General features: G+C 31.8%; 1 protein-coding gene across 7 annotated transcripts in view; it reads right to left on the bottom strand.

Moving 5' to 3' along the window:
• The window catches only part of LOC114337868 (partitioning defective 3 homolog B), a 295,752-nt gene that overhangs the window by 8,680 nt on the left and 267,133 nt on the right, over positions 1 to 19,939 (bottom strand). For 6 of the 7 annotated variants that reach the window (XM_028288425.2, XM_050642574.1, XM_050642576.1 and 3 more), the window contains 2 exons: positions 15,629 to 15,747; positions 10,551 to 10,637 (listed from right to left, as the gene is read on the bottom strand). In XM_028288425.2, the coding sequence (XP_028144226.1) occupies positions 10,551 to 10,637; positions 15,629 to 15,747 (206 nt within the window). The remainder of the gene's footprint in view (positions 1 to 10,550; positions 10,638 to 15,628; positions 15,748 to 19,939) is intronic. The other variant, XM_050642575.1, reaches the window with a different exon arrangement.

The raw sequence follows: 19,939 nt of genomic DNA, 5'->3' as shown, positions 1-19,939 counted from the left end.
GCATCGATTCTAAATAACAGGGATATAGCTAGAAACGCCGAACAAAACTTCAAACACAGATCACTATAATTTTGAGGTAGTAAATAAGTTTACCTATCTGGGTTCTCTCATAACAAGCTATAATGACATATCTGAGGAAGTAAAACGAAGGATACTGCTAACGAACAAATGTTATTTTGGACTAAAAAAGCAGCCAAAAACAGAAATTTAAGCCAAAAAACCAAATTAACAATATGTATATAGAACATTCACCCTACCAGTGCTGACATATGACTCAGAAACAAGGACCATCTCCAAAACAGACGCAAATCGTCTGCTCGTCTTCGAAAGGAAGATACTAACAAGAATAATGGGAGCAATCTGTGAGAATGGTATTTAAAGCAGGCGATATAATTTCGAAGTATAAAGAAATAGTAAATGGGAGAGATATAATATCCTTAATAAAAATAGGTAGGCATAGATGCGCTGGACATGTGTCAAGAGCAAATGAAAATTACCAACCCAGACGAACCCTATTAGCGGTACCAGGCGCGGATACAGAGGGGGGTCAACGGGTCCATGGACCCCCCTATTGTATTTAGTCTTTAAGTATTTTTTTTATTATTTATTATTTTTTTCTGTCAACCAGAGCTCAATTCTTTTGATACCGTAGGTATCTGAGATGACTGAATTTTATCCTTAGAGTAAGCGTGACTCGTATGGCTAAATCTGGACAATAAAATATTTGCGGTACGTCTGACCCCCCTATTATGAATTTCTAGATCCGCGCCTGAGCGGTACCATGAGGAAATAGGAGTAGAGGTAGACCAAAACTGATATGGAGGGACGGTGTGGACGAGGACGATCGGCGCAGAAAACTGGCAATGGTTGGGTCGGTTAGCGATGTACTGAAACGACGAGAATAGACAGGGGAAGGTCGAGACTCAACTAGGGCCATAGCACCCTGATGATGATGACATTAATTTGTTCAAACTTCTTACGGCGCATTAGTAATTCAAGGTATGAGATCTTCCTAATATTACGGGCATTAATTAGATGCGGGCGTAATTGCGGTTTAATACCTCTTTGTGATGTACTGACGCACTGTGGTTCTAAATGACGAAAACGAGGTCATGAACCTTTAAAAGCGTATATTGGTTATACACTTCGGAATTACTTACGTTCTTAAGAATTTTTGGCATTGCTGATTACGAATCTGACATAATTTTTTCTGAAAAACAAAATGGCAAATCCAACATGGCGGAAAGAAAATGAAAATATCAATCAAAAAGGAAAATGTTTAATCAAGTTTGGTAGTTTGAGATCGCTGATTACAAATCTAAAATTACTTTTTTTTTAAAACAAAATGGCGGATCCAATATGGCCGAAAGAAATTCGAAAATTTTATTTTAAACGCATATTTGTTTAAAAATTTTTATTATAAGGGACTTTTGAAACTGCTGATTACCGATACATTTGTTTTATGAAGTACAATATTCGGAACCTATTACATATACACAATCGCCCATATACAGAGTCGGTATTTTCTTATCGATGGTATGCGCATTTAATAAGAGCAACAAAGAGACATGTATTTATTATACATTTAAAACGGGTTAGAAGATGTGGGACGGTCGAACGTGGCGGAACTGGGAAGGGTCACCAAAAAATTTCGGGTCGTAGGTAATGGCTTTGTCAGACAGTGTTGCCAAAGTTGGAAATTATCAAAAGAAAATATTAAAATAGAAAAAATAATGTATTTAACTTTTTGTAAACAGATATAATAAACAAATTATTTAAAAGAAAAAAAACTTAAGTAAAAAAATATTGTTTTCGCCAATTTTAAAAAATGTGAAAACGTTGAATTATATTTCAACGTTTATTTTTTTATTAGTTTTTTCTTTTAAATAATTTGGTTAGTACCTACACTATTTGTTAACAAACATTAATATAATATGTTTTCTACTTTAATTATGCAAGTTTTTCTGTCCCAGAGACTTTGTAAACACAACTTTTCCGTCATAAGATCAGACAGAAGGACAAATGAGGTGTAAGAGTGAAAGCTCTTAACCCAAGGATGTTATTAAAGTGAGAAACTTGATCGCAAAAGTACTATTTTAAAGTCGTCGAAATAGTACAAGCGATTTATTATTCGACGCGCCGTAGCAAGATGCTTCCGGTATTAGTCAAGTCAGTCCGTCCGACAAAAAAATAGAATGACAAATGATGTGTCGAATGAGAGCTTATAACCCAAAGATGGCATTAGAAGTAAGAAATTTGACCTCGGACTTCCGTTTATAGAGTTACAACCGGGAGTACGGTTTTAATGACGCCGAATTAATACAAGCAATGTATTATTTAACATGCTTTAGCAAGACGAAAACAAATGTATTGTACTATTTCGGTGATTTTAAAACAGTACTTCCGGTTGCAACTGATACCATCTTTGGGTTATAAGATCTAATTTGATACCTTGTCTTCGTATTGCTAAAGCGCATCGAGTAATATGTCGCTTGTACTATTTCGGCGGCTTTAAAACACTACTTTCAGTTTCAACTCTGCAACCGGAAGTGTGAAGTCCAATTTCTCAGCTTTAATACCATCCTTAATTCGACACCTCATACTTACTACGTACTACGTGGCGTTACAACCCTTCGTGGGTTTTAGCCCACTCGACAGCATGCCTTCACTCTTCTCTGTCTTGGACAATCTCTGTCCAGTTCTCCACGCCCGTAGCTTTCAGGTCTCCTGCTATATTATCTTGCTACCGGAGTTGAGTGTTTTAATAAAGTAGGAGTTATATTCGATAGACAGACGGACGGACAGACTTGCACAAAGCCGGAAAAATATAATGGTTTTCGTCTTGCTAAAGCGCGTCCAATAATAAGTCGTTTATAATATTTATTGGGCGACTTTAAAATAGTACTTCAAGTTTCAACTCTAAAACTGGAAGTGCAAGATCAAATTTCTCACCTTAATAAGATCGTTGGGTAATGAACTTTCATTCGACAGCTCATTTGTCCTGTCTTATCTAATGACTGAAAAGTTGTGTTTACAAAGTCTCTGAGAGAGACAGACATGCGTATCTAATTATCCATCAAAGTAGAAAAAAAAATAATACAGTGATGAGCGCGCTAATAACCGGCAAAATAACGCAAAAGATGGAAAACTTAATACGTTGTGAAATAAAAAGAGATGAAACTAGTAGATGTGTAAAATTATCGATAGGAACCTATAAGTTTACATTACATCAGGTACCTACATAGTTTCCCTCCTTTAGACGTCTGTGACAGAAAACATTTAGAATTTTATAAAATTCTGCTGTCACGGTTAGATTTGTTATACTCCTCAGATATGTCTAAAGGTGCGAAACTATGTAATGTTATGTAAATTTATAGGTTCCTATCGATAATTTTACATCTCTATTAGTTTCATCTCTTTTTATTGCACAACGTATTATGCTTTCCATCTTTTGCGTTATTTTGCCGGTTCTTAATAGCGCACTCATTACTGTACCTATATTATTTTTTGTGAACAAATAAGTACATCTACTAAACAAATTATTTAAAAGAAAAATATAAGTAAAAAAATAAACGTTGAATTATTATAATTCAACGTTTTCACATTTTTTTAAAATGGGTGAAAACAATATTTTGTTATTTTTAAATAATTTGTTTATTATATCTATCTGTTTACAAAAAGTTAACTATATTATTTTTTCTACTTTAATATTTTCTTTTGATAATTTCCAAATTCGGCAACGCTGTCTGACAAAGCCATACCTACAACGCCCAATCTTCGGCTACTTCGGCCGCCCAATATCTTCTAACCCGTTTTAAGTGTATAATAAATGCATGTCTCTTTGTTGCTCTTATTAAAGACCCATACCATCGATAAAAAAATACCGACTCTGTATACTCAACAATCGTCAGAATCATGTAATATGCGTCATTTCCCACTTTTGTATTCAAACAACTGCCAGCAATGCATAGGCAGCTAAACCAAAGCGATTATGTATCTTCTTACTATAACTTTTAAGATTAATAAACTTTAGTCGCAGAATCATGCAGATTTTTGTACTTTTTGAATGTATCTTTCCAAAGTTTTGATTATTTCAAGTATTTGTTCACTATTTATCCATTAACAAATTTAAGGCATTTATTGTTACTAAATCTTAAGTTAACTTACATCTTACATTACTACATACTTAGAAAAGAAGAATGTGCTTTACAGCGATAAAATTGATAAACTACAAAACGTTTTACAGCGTTTTCAATATACGCATTCTTTTTCACTTTCTCTGCCGGCCAAAATAACCCCGGACATGGCTCACTTGTTTCTGAGCTAAGAACCAGAATACATTCAGTCTGATCCTTATACCTGCGTATTAGGACTCTACGATAGTATGAAAAAACAACTGTAAACATGAAAATCCCTAGACAGGATCTTTTTTTTCGCCTCATGACCACGTTTTCAGCATTTGGCACCACTGTGTGACGGTACATATTTTAAAATAATTTAACATATTAAATAAAAACACTTTTTCACACACGACTGTTAACTTGAAGTTAAATTATCAGACTTCAAATTTTGTATAAAATATAATCTATAGAGCTTTCAGAATATTTCAGGAGACCCCGCAATAAAAGTAGATCAACCCTTAAATAAACACATATACCTAGTTTATTTTAAGAGATGATTAGAAACAAAGCAAAACATGCAAACTTGCTAATTATACTTTTTTTTAAATAAACTTTAATTATTTTGAGACCATCGTAATAATATAAACAAAAACAGAAGCATGCAAAAGCGATTTAAAAAATAAATACACATATTAGTTCTCACGACAGAATTTTAATGTCGTACACCATAGTGAACTGGATAACTATTTCATACGTTTAAAATAAGGACCTTAAGTAAACTTTCAAATGTGTTGATTTAAATCAATAATTTGACAAAGTTCTGAAACCGTTTTCTTGTGGAATGTTCAGTAGTAATTACAAGAGAGCTCTAAAATTATCGATTTGTATCCCGAGTGACACTTTGACCTTTTTAATTTCACGACCCGAAGGGAAGTAGCCCTTTTACTACTAATAGTAGTAAACATTTTTATTTTTGTAGCTTTCTATTGGCCAGAATCTATGAATGTAATAATCGAATCAATTGCATTCGGTTTTGTCAAAAACAGACCCATGTGTCGGATTCAATGAATATTTTGGACTAAATGAAATCGGAATGCTTTTTTCCGCCGATACGGGTCTGTTAATAAAATATAGATGAATTTCTAAACACCTGAGACTATAAAACAGTCAAAGCAGTGGAGAAAAAGCGGCAAAGACATACCGAAAAAAGTCCAAGACCAACCGGTCGGCTGGAGAGTTTATGGCGACTGGTATGTGCTATCTAGAAGATGTTATTAACATTGATTGTTAAAAAAAAAGGAACAGTAATAACTGCTGTGAACTATGCTATTCCATTTTGATACCGATGTGACTAAACAACTCATCTACAATAGTTTATCGCTCAAGGGAATATAAAGCCAATGATGGAAATACAGTCACCAGGCTCCACCATCTAATAAATAACTAAAACCCAGGCAATCCTTTATAAAAGGTATCTTTGTTAAAATCCCTATACAGGGTTACATCATAAAACAAACAGAACTAGTTTTCAATCAGTTGACCGATCATCATCAGTGTTTCCTAAAATGTTTATAACCTGATAAAATGATGTAAAGTATTTAAAATTTTGACTATGATTTTATACTCACTTGAATCAAACATGCTAACCACCAAAGTAAAAATATTAGGGTAAAAACCCTTTAAAATTAATCCGTCATAGGAACATATAAAAATGATGTGACTTTACACATGGATGTATAAAATATCCAATGTTTCACGCTCGAGGTACCATTGAGCTAAATTTGACTTGTTCACATCATGGCTGTGTAGAAGCAAGTGACTTTGATAGCGGAAATTCTGAATGGTGACATGACAGAAATGACAGTTCCACAGGAAGTTAAAATTTCCCTGTTGGTTTTGTGATATTTATTGTAAAGTTTGTTGAATTATTAACAATAAAAACAGTCGCTCCCACTATGGTAAATAATCTGTTAAAATAAAAATGAACTTGATGTAAAAGTTGGAATATTTGTAATGAAAGAGATAGGCAAACCACATTATACGTTAGAACGAAAACTTAATAAACGTGGACTAGTCAAGCCCTCTTATGTGGACATCTAGAGCTTAGAAAAGCAATTTTATGTTGATATCAAGTTATCGATTTTATTCGAATGGTTGGAAGTTGCCGTAGTATGTGGAAGTACCATAAAAGATCACAATGGGGGAGACACAGATGTAGAAATGTCTCAAAATCAGGGAGGGATGTATAAGACAAGCTCAGATTCATGCGACCATTTCCCAAGATCCCTGCAGGCTACCCAATCAGAACTCTAAGGGTTCGACAAACGGTCTGTTTTTATTGTTAATAATTCAATAAACTTTACAATAAATATCACAAAGCCAACAGGGAAATTTTAACTTCCTGTGGAACTGTCATTTCTGTCATGTCACCATTCAGGATTTCCGCTATCAAAGTCACTTGCTTCTACACAGCCATGATGTGAACAAGTCAAATTTAGCTCAATGGTACCTCGAGCGTGAAACATTGGATATTTTATACATCCATGTGTAAAGTCACATCATTTTTATATGTTCCTATGACGGATTAATTTTAAAGGGTTTTTACCCTAATATTTTTACAAGTGAGTATAACCTATAACTTTTTAAAATCATAGTCAAAATTTTAAATACTTTGCATCATTTATCAGGTTATACACATTTTAGGAAACACTGATAATGATCGGTCAACCGATTGAAAACTAGTTCTGTTTGTTTTATGATGTAGCCCTGTATAGGGATTTTAACAAATATACCTTTTATAAAGGATTTCATGGTTTTTTGTAATAAATGGTATACAGCCAACTACAGGAAATTTTTTCCTCATGAAATTTTTTTTTAATAAATAACTATACTAAAATCAAAATAAAGATGCACTAGAAATAAACAAACTAAGACACGCTGAATGTTACAAAGAGCACCCAAATCATGATTTACAATGTGTATACATTGTAAATCATGATTTGGGAATGCTTCGGGTAACATTCAAAGTGTATTGGTTTGTTTATTTCTAGTGCATCTTTATTTTGATTTTAGTATAGGAGACATGATATTGCAGTAATATCGTCCACTTTCCATCCAGCAACTCTACATCGAAAATAGCATAGCATGTTAAGTGTTTCATTAGTACATTTTTCATTAATATTTAGGCCTTCGGTCATTTTTTAGACCTTCAGCCACCTTGTACAGGACTTGCTATAGCATAGAGACAAGTATACCTATTTATTTAATAAAAGGTTTGCTTAAATTTTTGTGTTATGCTTCGATCTCCTTTGTGATCGTTCTTGCTACCATTGTTTGTCTTAGTGATCAGCTGAATTACCTCTGAGAAGAGCTAGACAGGGTGGTAAGGATATCCATGATTATCTTTGTAGTGCTGAAAAGGAGATAATTTAACTAAGATTGACCTCCTCACGATCCTAAGTCAATCGTGGATTTCAAAATGGTACAACCCGCGTGGTCAGTAAATTATACATTGGCGCCCAACGTAAAAGTAATGTGTGATAAAACATTTACGCCAGTGAATGGGAGCAAGAATAGGGTATTACCTCCGAATTCTATCCTACTGCATTACTACTTATCTCTACTACTACATCTCTACTTATCTCCTAAGTCAAAGTCTACCCTATGCCGATGTGTGCTTTTATCTTGGGGGTGGTTCCCACCCCTTCTTAGGGGTGGAAAATTTTTTGGTTAAAATTACCACGGAATTCGCTAGAGAACCTAATTCTAAGCAAAAACTGTTTTATAATTTTTTTTTTGAAAACTCCATACTTTTTGAGATATTCGTGGTTGAAAATTAGCCATTTTCATTGAAACATAATACCTTTTCGAACGGTGTTTTGCGAATACCTTAAAAACTGTGCATCTAACTAAAAAAACTATATTATACATTTTTGTAGGTTATAAAAAAACAAAGAGATACTTGCCTTCATAAATCTTCTAGTTATAATAAAAAAAGAAATATGGTAGGTGAAAATAGTTAGTTTTTTTAGTACATTCTCAAATTGGTGTATTCAACTTGAAATAACAGAGAAACGGTCGATTTTAGGTGTATAATGCTACTAACACCTTTTGTAGCGCTTGAAAAGATCTTTAAAATGAGCTATACTAAAGGTCCATTACATTTAAACTAAGCGAGATATGCTGCAAAAAAAATTGATAACTAATGTATTTTAAGAAAAAATGAGAAGTAATTTTAATCCCCCATCCACTAAAATGTAAATGCATGGTTTTCCTTCTACAATACCTTTTACTATAGTGTTATTTCTATGTTCAAAAAGTTGGACGGGTTTAAAATGAATGGTTTTTGAAAAAAAAAAGATCAAATTATAGAGCGCATTTTTAAATATTCTTGAAAATCTTCCTTTTTCTCCATGTAACTTGAAAATGATAAGAGATACAGTGATGAAAAATAAAAAGGAAATTTTTATCTGAAAAAGCCCTACATTTTTGTGTGGTATCTTTTTTTCGTATCTCTTATCTTTTTCGAGTTACATGGAGAAAAAAGAAGATTTTTAAGAAAATTTAAAAATGCGCTCTATAATTTGATCTTATTTTTTTCAAAAATCATTCATTTTAATCCAGCCCAACTTTTGAACATAGAAATAATACTATAATAAAAAGTATTGTAGAAGGAAAACGATGTATTTAAATTCTGATGGATGAGGGCTTAAATATACTTATTTCTTCTTAAAACACATTAGTCATTAACTTTTTTGCAGAATATCTCGCTTAGTTTGCACGGAATCGACAATTAGTATTGCTCATTTTAAAGGTATTTTCAAGCACTACAAAAGTTATTAGTATCATCATAAACCTAAAATTGACAGTTTCCCTGTTATTTCAAGTTGAATACACCGATTTGAGCATGCAGCAAAAAAACAAACTCTTCTTACCTACCATATCCCTCTTTGTATTTTACCTAGAAGATTTATGAAGGAACGAATCTCATTGTTTTTTTATAACCTACAGAAGTATTTTATATAGTTTTTTTGTTAGATGCATAGTTTTTAAGGTATTCGCAAAAATCCGTCCGAAAAGGTGTCATTTTTCAATGAAAATGGCCAATTTTCAACCACGAATAACTCAAAAAGTATTGAGTTTTCAAAAAATAATCATAGAACAGTTTTTGCTTAAAATTAGGTTCTCTAGCTTTTTCCGTGGCTATTTTAAACAAAACATTTTTCACCCCCGAGAAGGGGTGGGAACCATCCCCAAGATAAAAGCGCACATCAGCATAGGGTAGACTTTGTTTCTTGAGTTATTCCCTACTTACTGTGAAAATATCAAGTAAATCGATGTAGTAGGATGGAATTCGGGGCCAAATACCCTCATTGACTGCCCTGGTGTTTGGTGTTAATCTTGAAAGTAAACTAAATATAAGATCTAATACTTACCATGTCGGGATAATATGAGGTTTATTCCTCATGATCTACTATGTGATCACTAACAGAAGTATTTCACTGCCATCATTGGATGTGGTTGTCTTTTTAAAGACAAATCATATGCACATGATTTTTTTGATCGGTATTCTTGAGTTGAAGTTGAATGAGTTAGATAAAATTAAATTATTAGAATAATTTTTACCAAATAACAAAAACATATTTTTTTTAATCTATTAATGTTTTTTTTATTTTAAAAACGATTTCTGGCATAGAAATCTAAACGTCAAATAAACTTATTTTAAAGTAAAATTGTGGTTTATTCCCAATAAAAACAGTAAATTGCAATAAAAACAGTAAATTGCCACAAGAAAATAGGTTCAGAACAATACCAAAATAATCACTAGGCAAGCTGTATAAATAAAGCAAACAATTTTTGGTTAAGATCTACGAAACGTTTAGAGTATAACGTGTAATTTCACACTACAATTAGATTAACCTTACATAGTAACTCACACTAGTAGATATTCTATACCATTCCTGGTGCAAAGTAGGGTGGGAGAAACCGGTTCCGGTCACGGTTAAGGTCATTTGAAGGTCACTGTTAAGGTCGTTCACGTGAGCTTGACCGGAACCGGTTTTACCCACCCTACTTTGCACCAGGAATGGTATAGAATATCTACTCACATTACACAAAATACAAAACGATTAGGCACAAAAATCTATAGATCTCAGTAAATAAAGACTGTTACATAGCCTTACAACTCCATACCAAATATCTACAATACTATCCAATACATATATCTATTAATTATGAATCAACAATGTTAGTCAAATTAACTGATTTTAATATCTCAACATTTTTTTTGCAAACTTTCTGTTATTTTCCTTTAAGCAGTGTATTTATTTTTTAAAACATTAAACGCCCACAAGTAGCTTGCGTGTGTTAGAATAAAGTAAGAAAACGACAAAAATAAAAAAACAAACGGTAATTCTTAAAGGTGCATACCTTTCCTCCTCCACCTTTAATCTTTGCTGTTGCACCTGAAGACGCATCTGCACTATCTGACTATCAGATAGGGTGTCTTTATTGCGGCTAACAGGACAAAACAAGGTGTGTTACATACATATTGCAGACATAGACATTTTCAAAATTTGCGACAGGTACTGTTGTTTTGTAAAATACAGACTGTTTAGTTTTAAATTAGATATATACCCTATACATGGCAACACTGTTCCTACCTAATGCACCTGATTTGCGCCGATTTCAACACTCCGTCCTCCGCCGTCATTATAATCCTCATCGCGATAATGGAATAAGCAAGGCTGCCGATTTTAGAGCTTCCTTCAGTGGGCTATATCTAATCCAAATCTAAACGTATTGTATCTAACTCTTTGATTAGCTAGTAATAAAACGCTGGTTATGTAGTAAAATTAATTTCACAACCTATGAAGTGAATAAATTTTCAAAATTGAATAAAAGCGAATTAGAAAAACAAATATTTGTAGGCCTAAAGACACTTCAATTTCTTTTTTAGTACATAATAGTATTCTTTAATAAAAAATATAAAGATAAAAATAATAGATAAATTTTAAGATATGACAACATCAGTATGTATCGATTGATATATGCAACAAATGTCAGATGTGATAGGACATCATAAACTTGGGTGTTTATGGACAAAATGTTTAGTTAAAATTTTCATATCCTCAAAATCTAAAAATCCAATTAAACACGACGGACTGGTATGTTCATTCTCAAAAGTTAGTTGATCCTTACAGATTGTGTGAATATAAAATGTGTTAAATTCCTTGTTTAATTTTCTTTGCTCGTGTAGAACTGCTGACACAAAATAAACAACCGTCTCCAGTCTCGTTAATATTTCGGTTCGATGCATCCGAATTTTTCTAGGGACCTTGTTGGTATAGGAACATTTTATTGTCAAAATCTCAAATGATAACCTCAACGTATAGGAAATTTACAGAGGGGTATTCATAAGTCAGCTGGCGTCCTCGGCAACGACGCATGAGCGAAGTTTACCGCTCTCTCCCTGCTGGCTGGGCATAAGTCAGTATGCTAGTCAACCTCGAAATGAATAAATGCCGTTGTAGTTTACTTTATAACAACTTGTGTTTATATTGAAACAGTTTTACTATCAGGATCGCGATTACGAAGCTAGGTTATGCTAAACCAGCATTTTTTTGAAAGGATCGGTAGACGTGAAAACGAACCGTGGCCTCCAAGGTAGCTAGAATTTTGAGCGAAGATTGAAAACGTCGAAGAACTATTGGATAACAGTCTGTAGCGGTTACGCTACTAATTAAACTAATTCAATTAAAATTGCATTAATAATATCCCTCAAGGAATTCCTTGTGATACGCCCGCAATCGATTGCAAGCCGAATTGATTTCTCGATTCGAACTTTAGTTGGTCAAACTTTATTAAAATGGAGTGTCCGGCGTGTCCACTTTAAAACTAATCCATAACGAAATACCTAACTACAATGATGAATTGGATTTTATAACGAAGAAATGAGAAATATATCAATATATTACTTACTTGAAACAAGCAGCACACCGGTACTGTAAGTTCTTTATGTGGAAAAACCCAAAGATAAATTTAGTTCTGATTGAATAGCAATTATAAAAATTTACTTGGCTAGTGTTCCTTCCTTTTAGTTATATATGTTTCATTCTTATCCCATATTTTCTGTTCCAAATCCGTCAATTAACAATGAGAATTAATCTCAATGTGTCCACTTTAATAGAGTTTGACCAACTAAAGTTCGAATCGAGAAATCAATTCGGCTTCAATCCAACGAGGTTTTCGCGCGTGCGTAGAGAAATGTCGTTTGTGAATCGATTGCGGGCGTATCACGGGGAATTCCTTGAGGGATATTATTAATGCAATTTTAATTGAAATAATTTAATTAGTAGCGTAACCGCTACAAGTCGAGGTCGAGTTATCCATATATTTGAAGTGTATTGAGATGAATGTTGAACATTTATTGTAAATATATAATTCTTTTTTTGCAATTTTGCCAGATGACATATGCCCACGCCTGTATATCTGTGTCTCAGTTATATGTTTATTACTCTCAATATCAATAACTTTCTCACAAGTTATTTAATTGATGCTTACTGTGCTTGTTAAGTCGATGGGTTGATGTTAGGAGCTGGAAGATCATCTTCCACCTCCTTTTATCCTTCATCATTCTTCCGACGATGATGGCAGATACATCGTTTCTACTCCGGTGTTGCCGTATATCAAAACTTACCATTTATTGTATAAATGTAACTGAGTGACAAAAATTGGAAAACGGATAGGCATTCAAAAAAATAAAAAATCATTTAATCGTAAATATAGACATATAAAGTGTTTTCCTGCCATGCGTTTGAGTCAGTGTGTTAGTTACAAAACGAAATGTGCAAAACAGATATAAAGACAAGAACAAAAACTATGTTTAATAAAATAATAATCATTCAGACATGTTTTAATTAATATTGATAACTTTCTCTAAACGATTTTAATAAATTTAATAAATAGTAAACCATAAAAGTTGTTTGGATTTTGTATACTAATTAATAATATCAATGCATTTTTGGCAAAGTAACGTGACATTTTTGGCGAAAATCATGTTTTTCCATTAAACTAACGCTATTATTGTTTAGAAGGTACAGCCAAAGTGTAGTAAGCCTAGAATTACTTTAAACCTTTTTTTTAACTATTTTAAAAACGTATGTCCAGAATTGTTTTAATCATACCCGCAAAAGAAACGCATAAAAGAAAAAACATGTTTTTTCTACAAAATCGTTTTGGTGACTTACGTTACTATGCCAAAAATGTATCGATATTTCAGTATACAGGATCTCACTATTGTTTATCTATTTTATTTCACTGGGTGATTCTAAGCTTGGCTTATATTGTATCCTAAGTTCGTTTTTTTTACACTTGTTCTAATTAAGATTCTTTTATGTATGTTCTTAATTTTTTATTTATGTTCTTAGTGATAATGATCTTACGCTTTTTCTCATGAGGATCTTTCAGTGCGACACAGTTTTTCGATTTCTTTCTAACGCATTAAATTGTATGTGACAGAAAAAAACGCACGTCGGTGATTAATTTCGTCGGTGATTAATTTCGTCGGTGACATTTATAACATTTATTCTAGTTGTCAATAGATGGCGCCATAATTGAAAATAAAATAATTTGCGAATTATATAATATATCTACGAATATAATCTGAACAATTTATGACTATACAAATCAAAGAAAATACCATTTTATAAATGCAATAAACACAATTGATTTGTTTTTTTTTGCCAAATTGCAAATAAAATGTGACAACTGATTTAACTAAAATTTCATGTCGCTAAAATGTATATTATCACGGACTTACTTTTTTCTATCATTTGTGATGCACTGAAAAATGCTCATGAAAAGAAGCATATTTTCTTTGTGATTAGACTAATTCCGAACTTTTAACAATTTTGTTTGGTTCATCAGTGCCGATATTATCAGTGTGTCATCCGCCTATGATAAATTATCAATACATTTACCATCCAAATAATGTACCACAATCTATACATTTTAATTTAAGCAAAATTTCGATGACGTCATATATTTTTGACAGCTATCAATAAATATATAGGAATATGGAGGCGAAAAAATAAAGAGACCTGTCCGTAAGCGCTGTTTCACATTATAAAAATTTAAACGTGCGAGGGTTAGAATGAGTGGATGACAGAGGGTCTTTTAAATTCTGTACATGAAAAACATAGATTGTAATGTTGTTCTGAAGCTATTTCCTTGTGGCATTTTTGTAATAAACTATTTTAAATGGGAAATAAGCCACAATTTAACTAAAAAAATAATTTTATTAACGTTTCGACGCCCAAATCGGATGTCGAAACGTTAATAAAATCATTTTTTTAGTTCAATTGTGGCTTATTTCCCATTTAGAATGGTTTATTACATAGATTGTATGAGCTAATTAGATGATCTAATTCAAGATCCCACCAATAACTTAGTAGAACAACGATTATAAAAACAAATTAAGACTTTTAATTAAAAACATAAGAAATAGAAATTGCAAATGAATTAAATACGCATTACAGTACTTTAGGACAAAAGTATGGACAAAATATACCCATTTGTAATGATACATCCTAATGATACATATCACACATCGTAATATGTACCTACCTCAGCCACAAAGAGTAAATAAGAATAATATACCAAACGTTTTTGGTATACGACTAAACACTGAGGACTACCAAAATGTTAGTAGTAGTTCACATTTTTTGCAGTCCCGTTGAAAATTAAACAAGTCATTTTTAAATGACTACAGAATCGCACGAAAATGAGGTGTATCGCTTGCTGTATGACCTGAACATATTTTAAAAAAATAACGCTCTTTTGAATGATTACGTTATTAAAACTGCATAAAAACTATATACAGATACTAATTTCAGTCACACAAGAATTTATTCAGGTAATTTTGTCGTTCAGAAAATAGTTAAAGCGGACTTTAGAACGGAGTGTACATTTTAAAGTTTTATATTTTTTTAATATTTACTTTTTGTTTCCTAAAATGTCGTCTTTCTTCAGAACTTTGGCAAATATTAATAACCTATACGTATACTTCGATGCAATTCTACCACGGAAGATATACATAAGAATATGTGAAATGAGTAACTCTTGTCTAGGTTTCTGCTTTAGTTTTAGTTTCTGTACAAGATGATCATGGCAAATATAATAATTGAAGACCATGACGATAATGTTAGTTACAATGTCTGAACGATTCATATGAGTTATTAATTCTCTAAAAAAAGGTTCACAGAACAACAGACCCACCAAACAATAAACGTCTAATAAAAATAAATATATTAAGTATATAGAATACAATATAAACTGGAATAAAAACTTATATATTTTCAAATATAGTAACAATTAATCATAATACAAAAATTTATTATTTTATATGTACACAATAACTTAAATAAAAAATAAAATTAAAAATTTTCTTTCATATCCACGAGTCTGTTTTTTCCATGTACCTTTTTACATTTAAGTCCTTATCATACCTAATGTGGTTCTGGAGTTCCTTATAGTTGACGTAATGGGTAAATGGAACTGAGTCGGTGATGCCTGATCTACTTCCTGGTCTTCCATACTCTACATAAGCATTTGATGGATCTATCCTCTAAAAATACACAAAACATAAAATAAGTGTAAAGAAAATATATAAAAAATATATAAAAAAATAATAAGTATAAATAAAAAGTAAGACTGTAATAAATAATATATTTGGTATTTGCCATAGATATAATAATATATTATAAACTAGATATTATAACTCAGGAAAAATAAGTGAAGTCGATTTCTTAAAGTTTAGTGTGAGTGTTGTCCGGTAGGCGAAATAAATAAGCAGCCAAAAATGTAAACAATGTTTGAAATTTCACTACTTTCCATGATATTTATGTGGAATTTTTTTGCTTATAAGTCGATTTTTAAATCATATTTAGGAAAGACATAGTTTTTGTAATATATACTGGTTAACCTTTCTATTTGTGGTTTAGAATAATTGTATAACAATGGTTTGAATCATGCAGTGCATAGGATTGTACCTACTACAAGAAATTCCAAGACAGAATATGTATTTCTGAGAGTATCAAAGCCTATTAATTTAAACTCTACCTACCATCTTCAATATTATGACTTAAAATGACATCCTATCACCCTCTAAAAGTAGCTGCTGTAGCGCAGTGCCCACATTACTGGCTTAACAAGCTAGAGACTGAAGAAGAAAAAGGATATTCTTTAAAGATAATGAAATAGAAAGATATAAACTGGCATAGATCTAGAGATAAGTCAAGAATAGATCTGGCTAGGGATATGCTCAACAATGCATCGGGGTGTAACATCGATATCAAGTATGGTGGTCTAGCTGTCTTTGTCTGTCGTGCGAGTGTGAGCGTATCTACCAAGAGGTGGGAGTAAAGCTAAGCGCCAGTAGAGAGAGATAGATAGACCCGAACTGCTCCGCGTTACGCTATTTTTCGGATTTGGCCAAATCTATGTGTATAAGATCTTTGCATAGATCTCATTCAGGAAGAGTTGAACATTGTATTGGTAGGAGATAAGAAATCTAAATTAAAGGATTGTAATTGCCCGTTTTTATACAGGGTGAGGCAAATAAAGGGCCTTATATAGTCCTAATATAATAAGGGCAAAGAAAGGTCCTAAAGGGAAATATCTCAAGAGCTAAAGGCAACAGAATCATGAAAATTTGTATTAAGGGATTTTGAAGAGTCATCTGTTTAATGAAAATATTTTCATCTATTTGTTACTTCCGGTTATACCGGAAGTTGCTTATAACTTCGTTTTTTTTTAATGGGACACCCTGCATATTTTTACATTTTTGGATTCTCTCTTCGATGTCTTCTTTCTTAAAATATGAGGTTTGGTAATGTTATACAGGGTATTTTAAAAGATAATTACGTTTTTTTATTAATTTCATAACAACATTCATACCCTATAGAACTGTAGTAGTTTGACATCTAAAACTCTACTTACGTTCAAATGATTTTTAATATAGTCTACTATTGTTAAGAATAATTAGTATAGCTAAATTTTTAATTTTAGTATACAGGGTTGGTTGAAACTCGGAATGAGTATTTTCTGAGTTTTCTTAAATGGAACACCCTGTATTTTAGTATTGTAATCAAATGATATTTTATGGTACTTTTTTATTTCTTAAGCATTCCCTATACCTAACTGCTTTAATTTGTTCTTAATTGTTAATCGCACCAACAATCTTAACTACGTAGGTATTTTGATAGCTAAACCATTATTGGTAATTTTAAGGATCAGTCTGGATTAATATGTATTTATTTCTGAAAAATTATTTGTAATTGAATATTTTCACGGCCAACCTAATAAAATTTTACCTATTTTTTTTTGCAATTAATGTTTAGCTTGAATCACCAATAACCCACAAATTAAAGCAGTTAGGTATAGTAAATACTAATAAAATAAAAAAGTACCATGAAATATAATTTCATTACAATACTACAATACAGGGTGTTCCATTTAAGAAAACTCAGAAAATATTCATTCCGAGTTTCGACCAACCCTGTATACTAAAATTTCAAAATTAGCTATACATACTAATGATTCTTAACAATAGTAGACTATATTAAAAATCACTTGAACGTAAGCAGAGTTTTTAATGTCAAACTATTACAATTCTACAGGGTGTGAATATTGCTAAGAAATTAATAAAAAAACGTAAATATCTCTTAAAATACCCTGTATAATATTACAAAACCTCATATTAAAGAAAGAAGATATTGAGGAGAATCCAAAAATGTAAAAATATACAGGGTGTCCTATTTAAAAAAAACGAAGTTATAAGCAACTTCCGATATAACCGGAAGTTGGCAAAGAGATAAAAATATTTTCATCTAATAGATCATCCTTCAAAACTCCTTCATTCCAATTTTCATGATTCCGGTGCCTTTAGTTCTCGAGATATTTCTAATAGACCAGTTATCTGCCTCACCCTATATATAGAAAAATAAATGAAAATGGTTATTCATTTTTGATTTTTAGAAAATAATTGTTCCCCAACTGAAGAGTTTTAGATTGTATTCAATGTTTATTTAAACCATAATCCGATTATTATTATGCTTCTGTTGTGGAATTTAGCAGGGCAGTAAATTTAAAAAATAATTGTGGGTTAGTGATTACCACAAAATACACTGTTCAGAGTATTCAGGTAGGGAAAAACTCAAAACGCCTGTTCTTGGCAACTGATGACTCCAAAAATGTTTCGTGCCTTGTCCTGTCTTTCTTCAGGTAATGTTTTCTCTTTATGTACTGTTCAGTTAAGTAGTAGACTTCAGTTGTCACCGTATCGAGTACATTATAGTCCGTTCTTTAACGGTAAAATATCGCAAAACCTCTAAATTTTAAAGAACCGCTTAGATTGACATGAAATTTGGCACACACATAGCTAACATGTCAAAGAAAAAAAGTGATATTGTGCCGAAGTGTGCTCTTGTCCTGGGGGTGAGTTTCACCCCTTCTCGGGGGTGAAAAACTATTCGTCCAAAGTAAGTCCGGAAATGGATAAATTGACTAATTTTAAGTAACTTTTGTTCTATAGAGTTTTTTCAATAAGTCAATACTTTTCGAGTTATTTGGCAGTGAATATGTTCATTTTTTCAACAAAATAACCACGCTTTTAGATGGTTTTTCGCAAATAACTCAAATAGTAAGTATTTTGTCGAAAAAATATTCTTAGCAAAAATATAGCCTGTAAAAAATTTAAAAAAATGGTGTATATATCACGTCTCTATACCTAGTAGAAGCAGAGTTATAGCTAATGAAAAATAGGTTCATATTCGTCAAATTCCAAATGGAATACTTTAACGTGAAATAACCAAAAATGAAGCACATTTTGGGGAAAACTCATTACAACTTATTTAAAGTGTTTAAAAAAAGCTTCATTTTTGTTTAATAAAAAAAATTTCTAGCATCAAAAGTAAACAAGTTACGCTCAAAATAAAGTTAGTCCCTTTTTGTTTTGGTAAAAAAATCGAGAAAATCACCCCCTAATTAGTATCTTAAATGAACTTAATCGTTACGACTTCACAAGTTTCTTGACTCGTGTATGTATTGTTTATATTATATGATCTGTAAGTTTCATCGGTTCAAAGTCCTTATTATTGAAAAGACTGTAGTTAAAAGGGGTTGAACGAGTCACTGATCACGAATGTATGCAAATTTAGAAACACCAAATCGTAATCAATTTTTGTCTAACAGAAAAACAAAAAAATACGTGATATTCAGAAAAGCAATGCTGACTTTTTTTGTTTTTCGAGATTTTTGGTATCTCTAACAATTTTTAAGTTATTTTGAAAAAAAGCATATTTTTCAAAATTAAAATTTTTAAAAATTTTACTTTGAAACCAAATTTTTTCAAAAATAAGCACTTTGAATCAATGAAACTTACAGATCATATAAACACAACATAAGTAAAATAATTTGTGGTGCAGTAACGATTAATTTCACTTAAGTTGCTAATTAGGGGGTGGTCTTCCTGATTTTTTTTTTGCCAAAACAAAAGGGGCGAACTTTATTTTGAGCGTAACTTGCTTAAATTTAACACTAGAAACTTTTTGTAAAAACAGAAATAAATATTTTTTAAACATTTTAAAAAAGTTTTAAAAAAGGTTTTCCCCAAAAAGTGCGTAATTTTTTGGATATTTCACGTCGAAATATTCTATTTGAAATTTGGTGAATATGAATCTATTTTTCATTGGTTATAACTCTGGTTCTACGAGATCCAGAGACCTAACGCGTACACCATTTTTTTTTACTTTTTTATA

The sequence above is a fragment of the Diabrotica virgifera genome, chromosome 2 (assembly GCF_917563875.1).
Source record: "Diabrotica virgifera virgifera chromosome 2, PGI_DIABVI_V3a".
NCBI classification, from domain to species: Eukaryota; Metazoa; Arthropoda; class Insecta; order Coleoptera; family Chrysomelidae; genus Diabrotica; species Diabrotica virgifera.
Note: the sequence above shows the minus strand (reverse complement) of the source record. Positions and strands in the feature narration are given on the sequence as shown.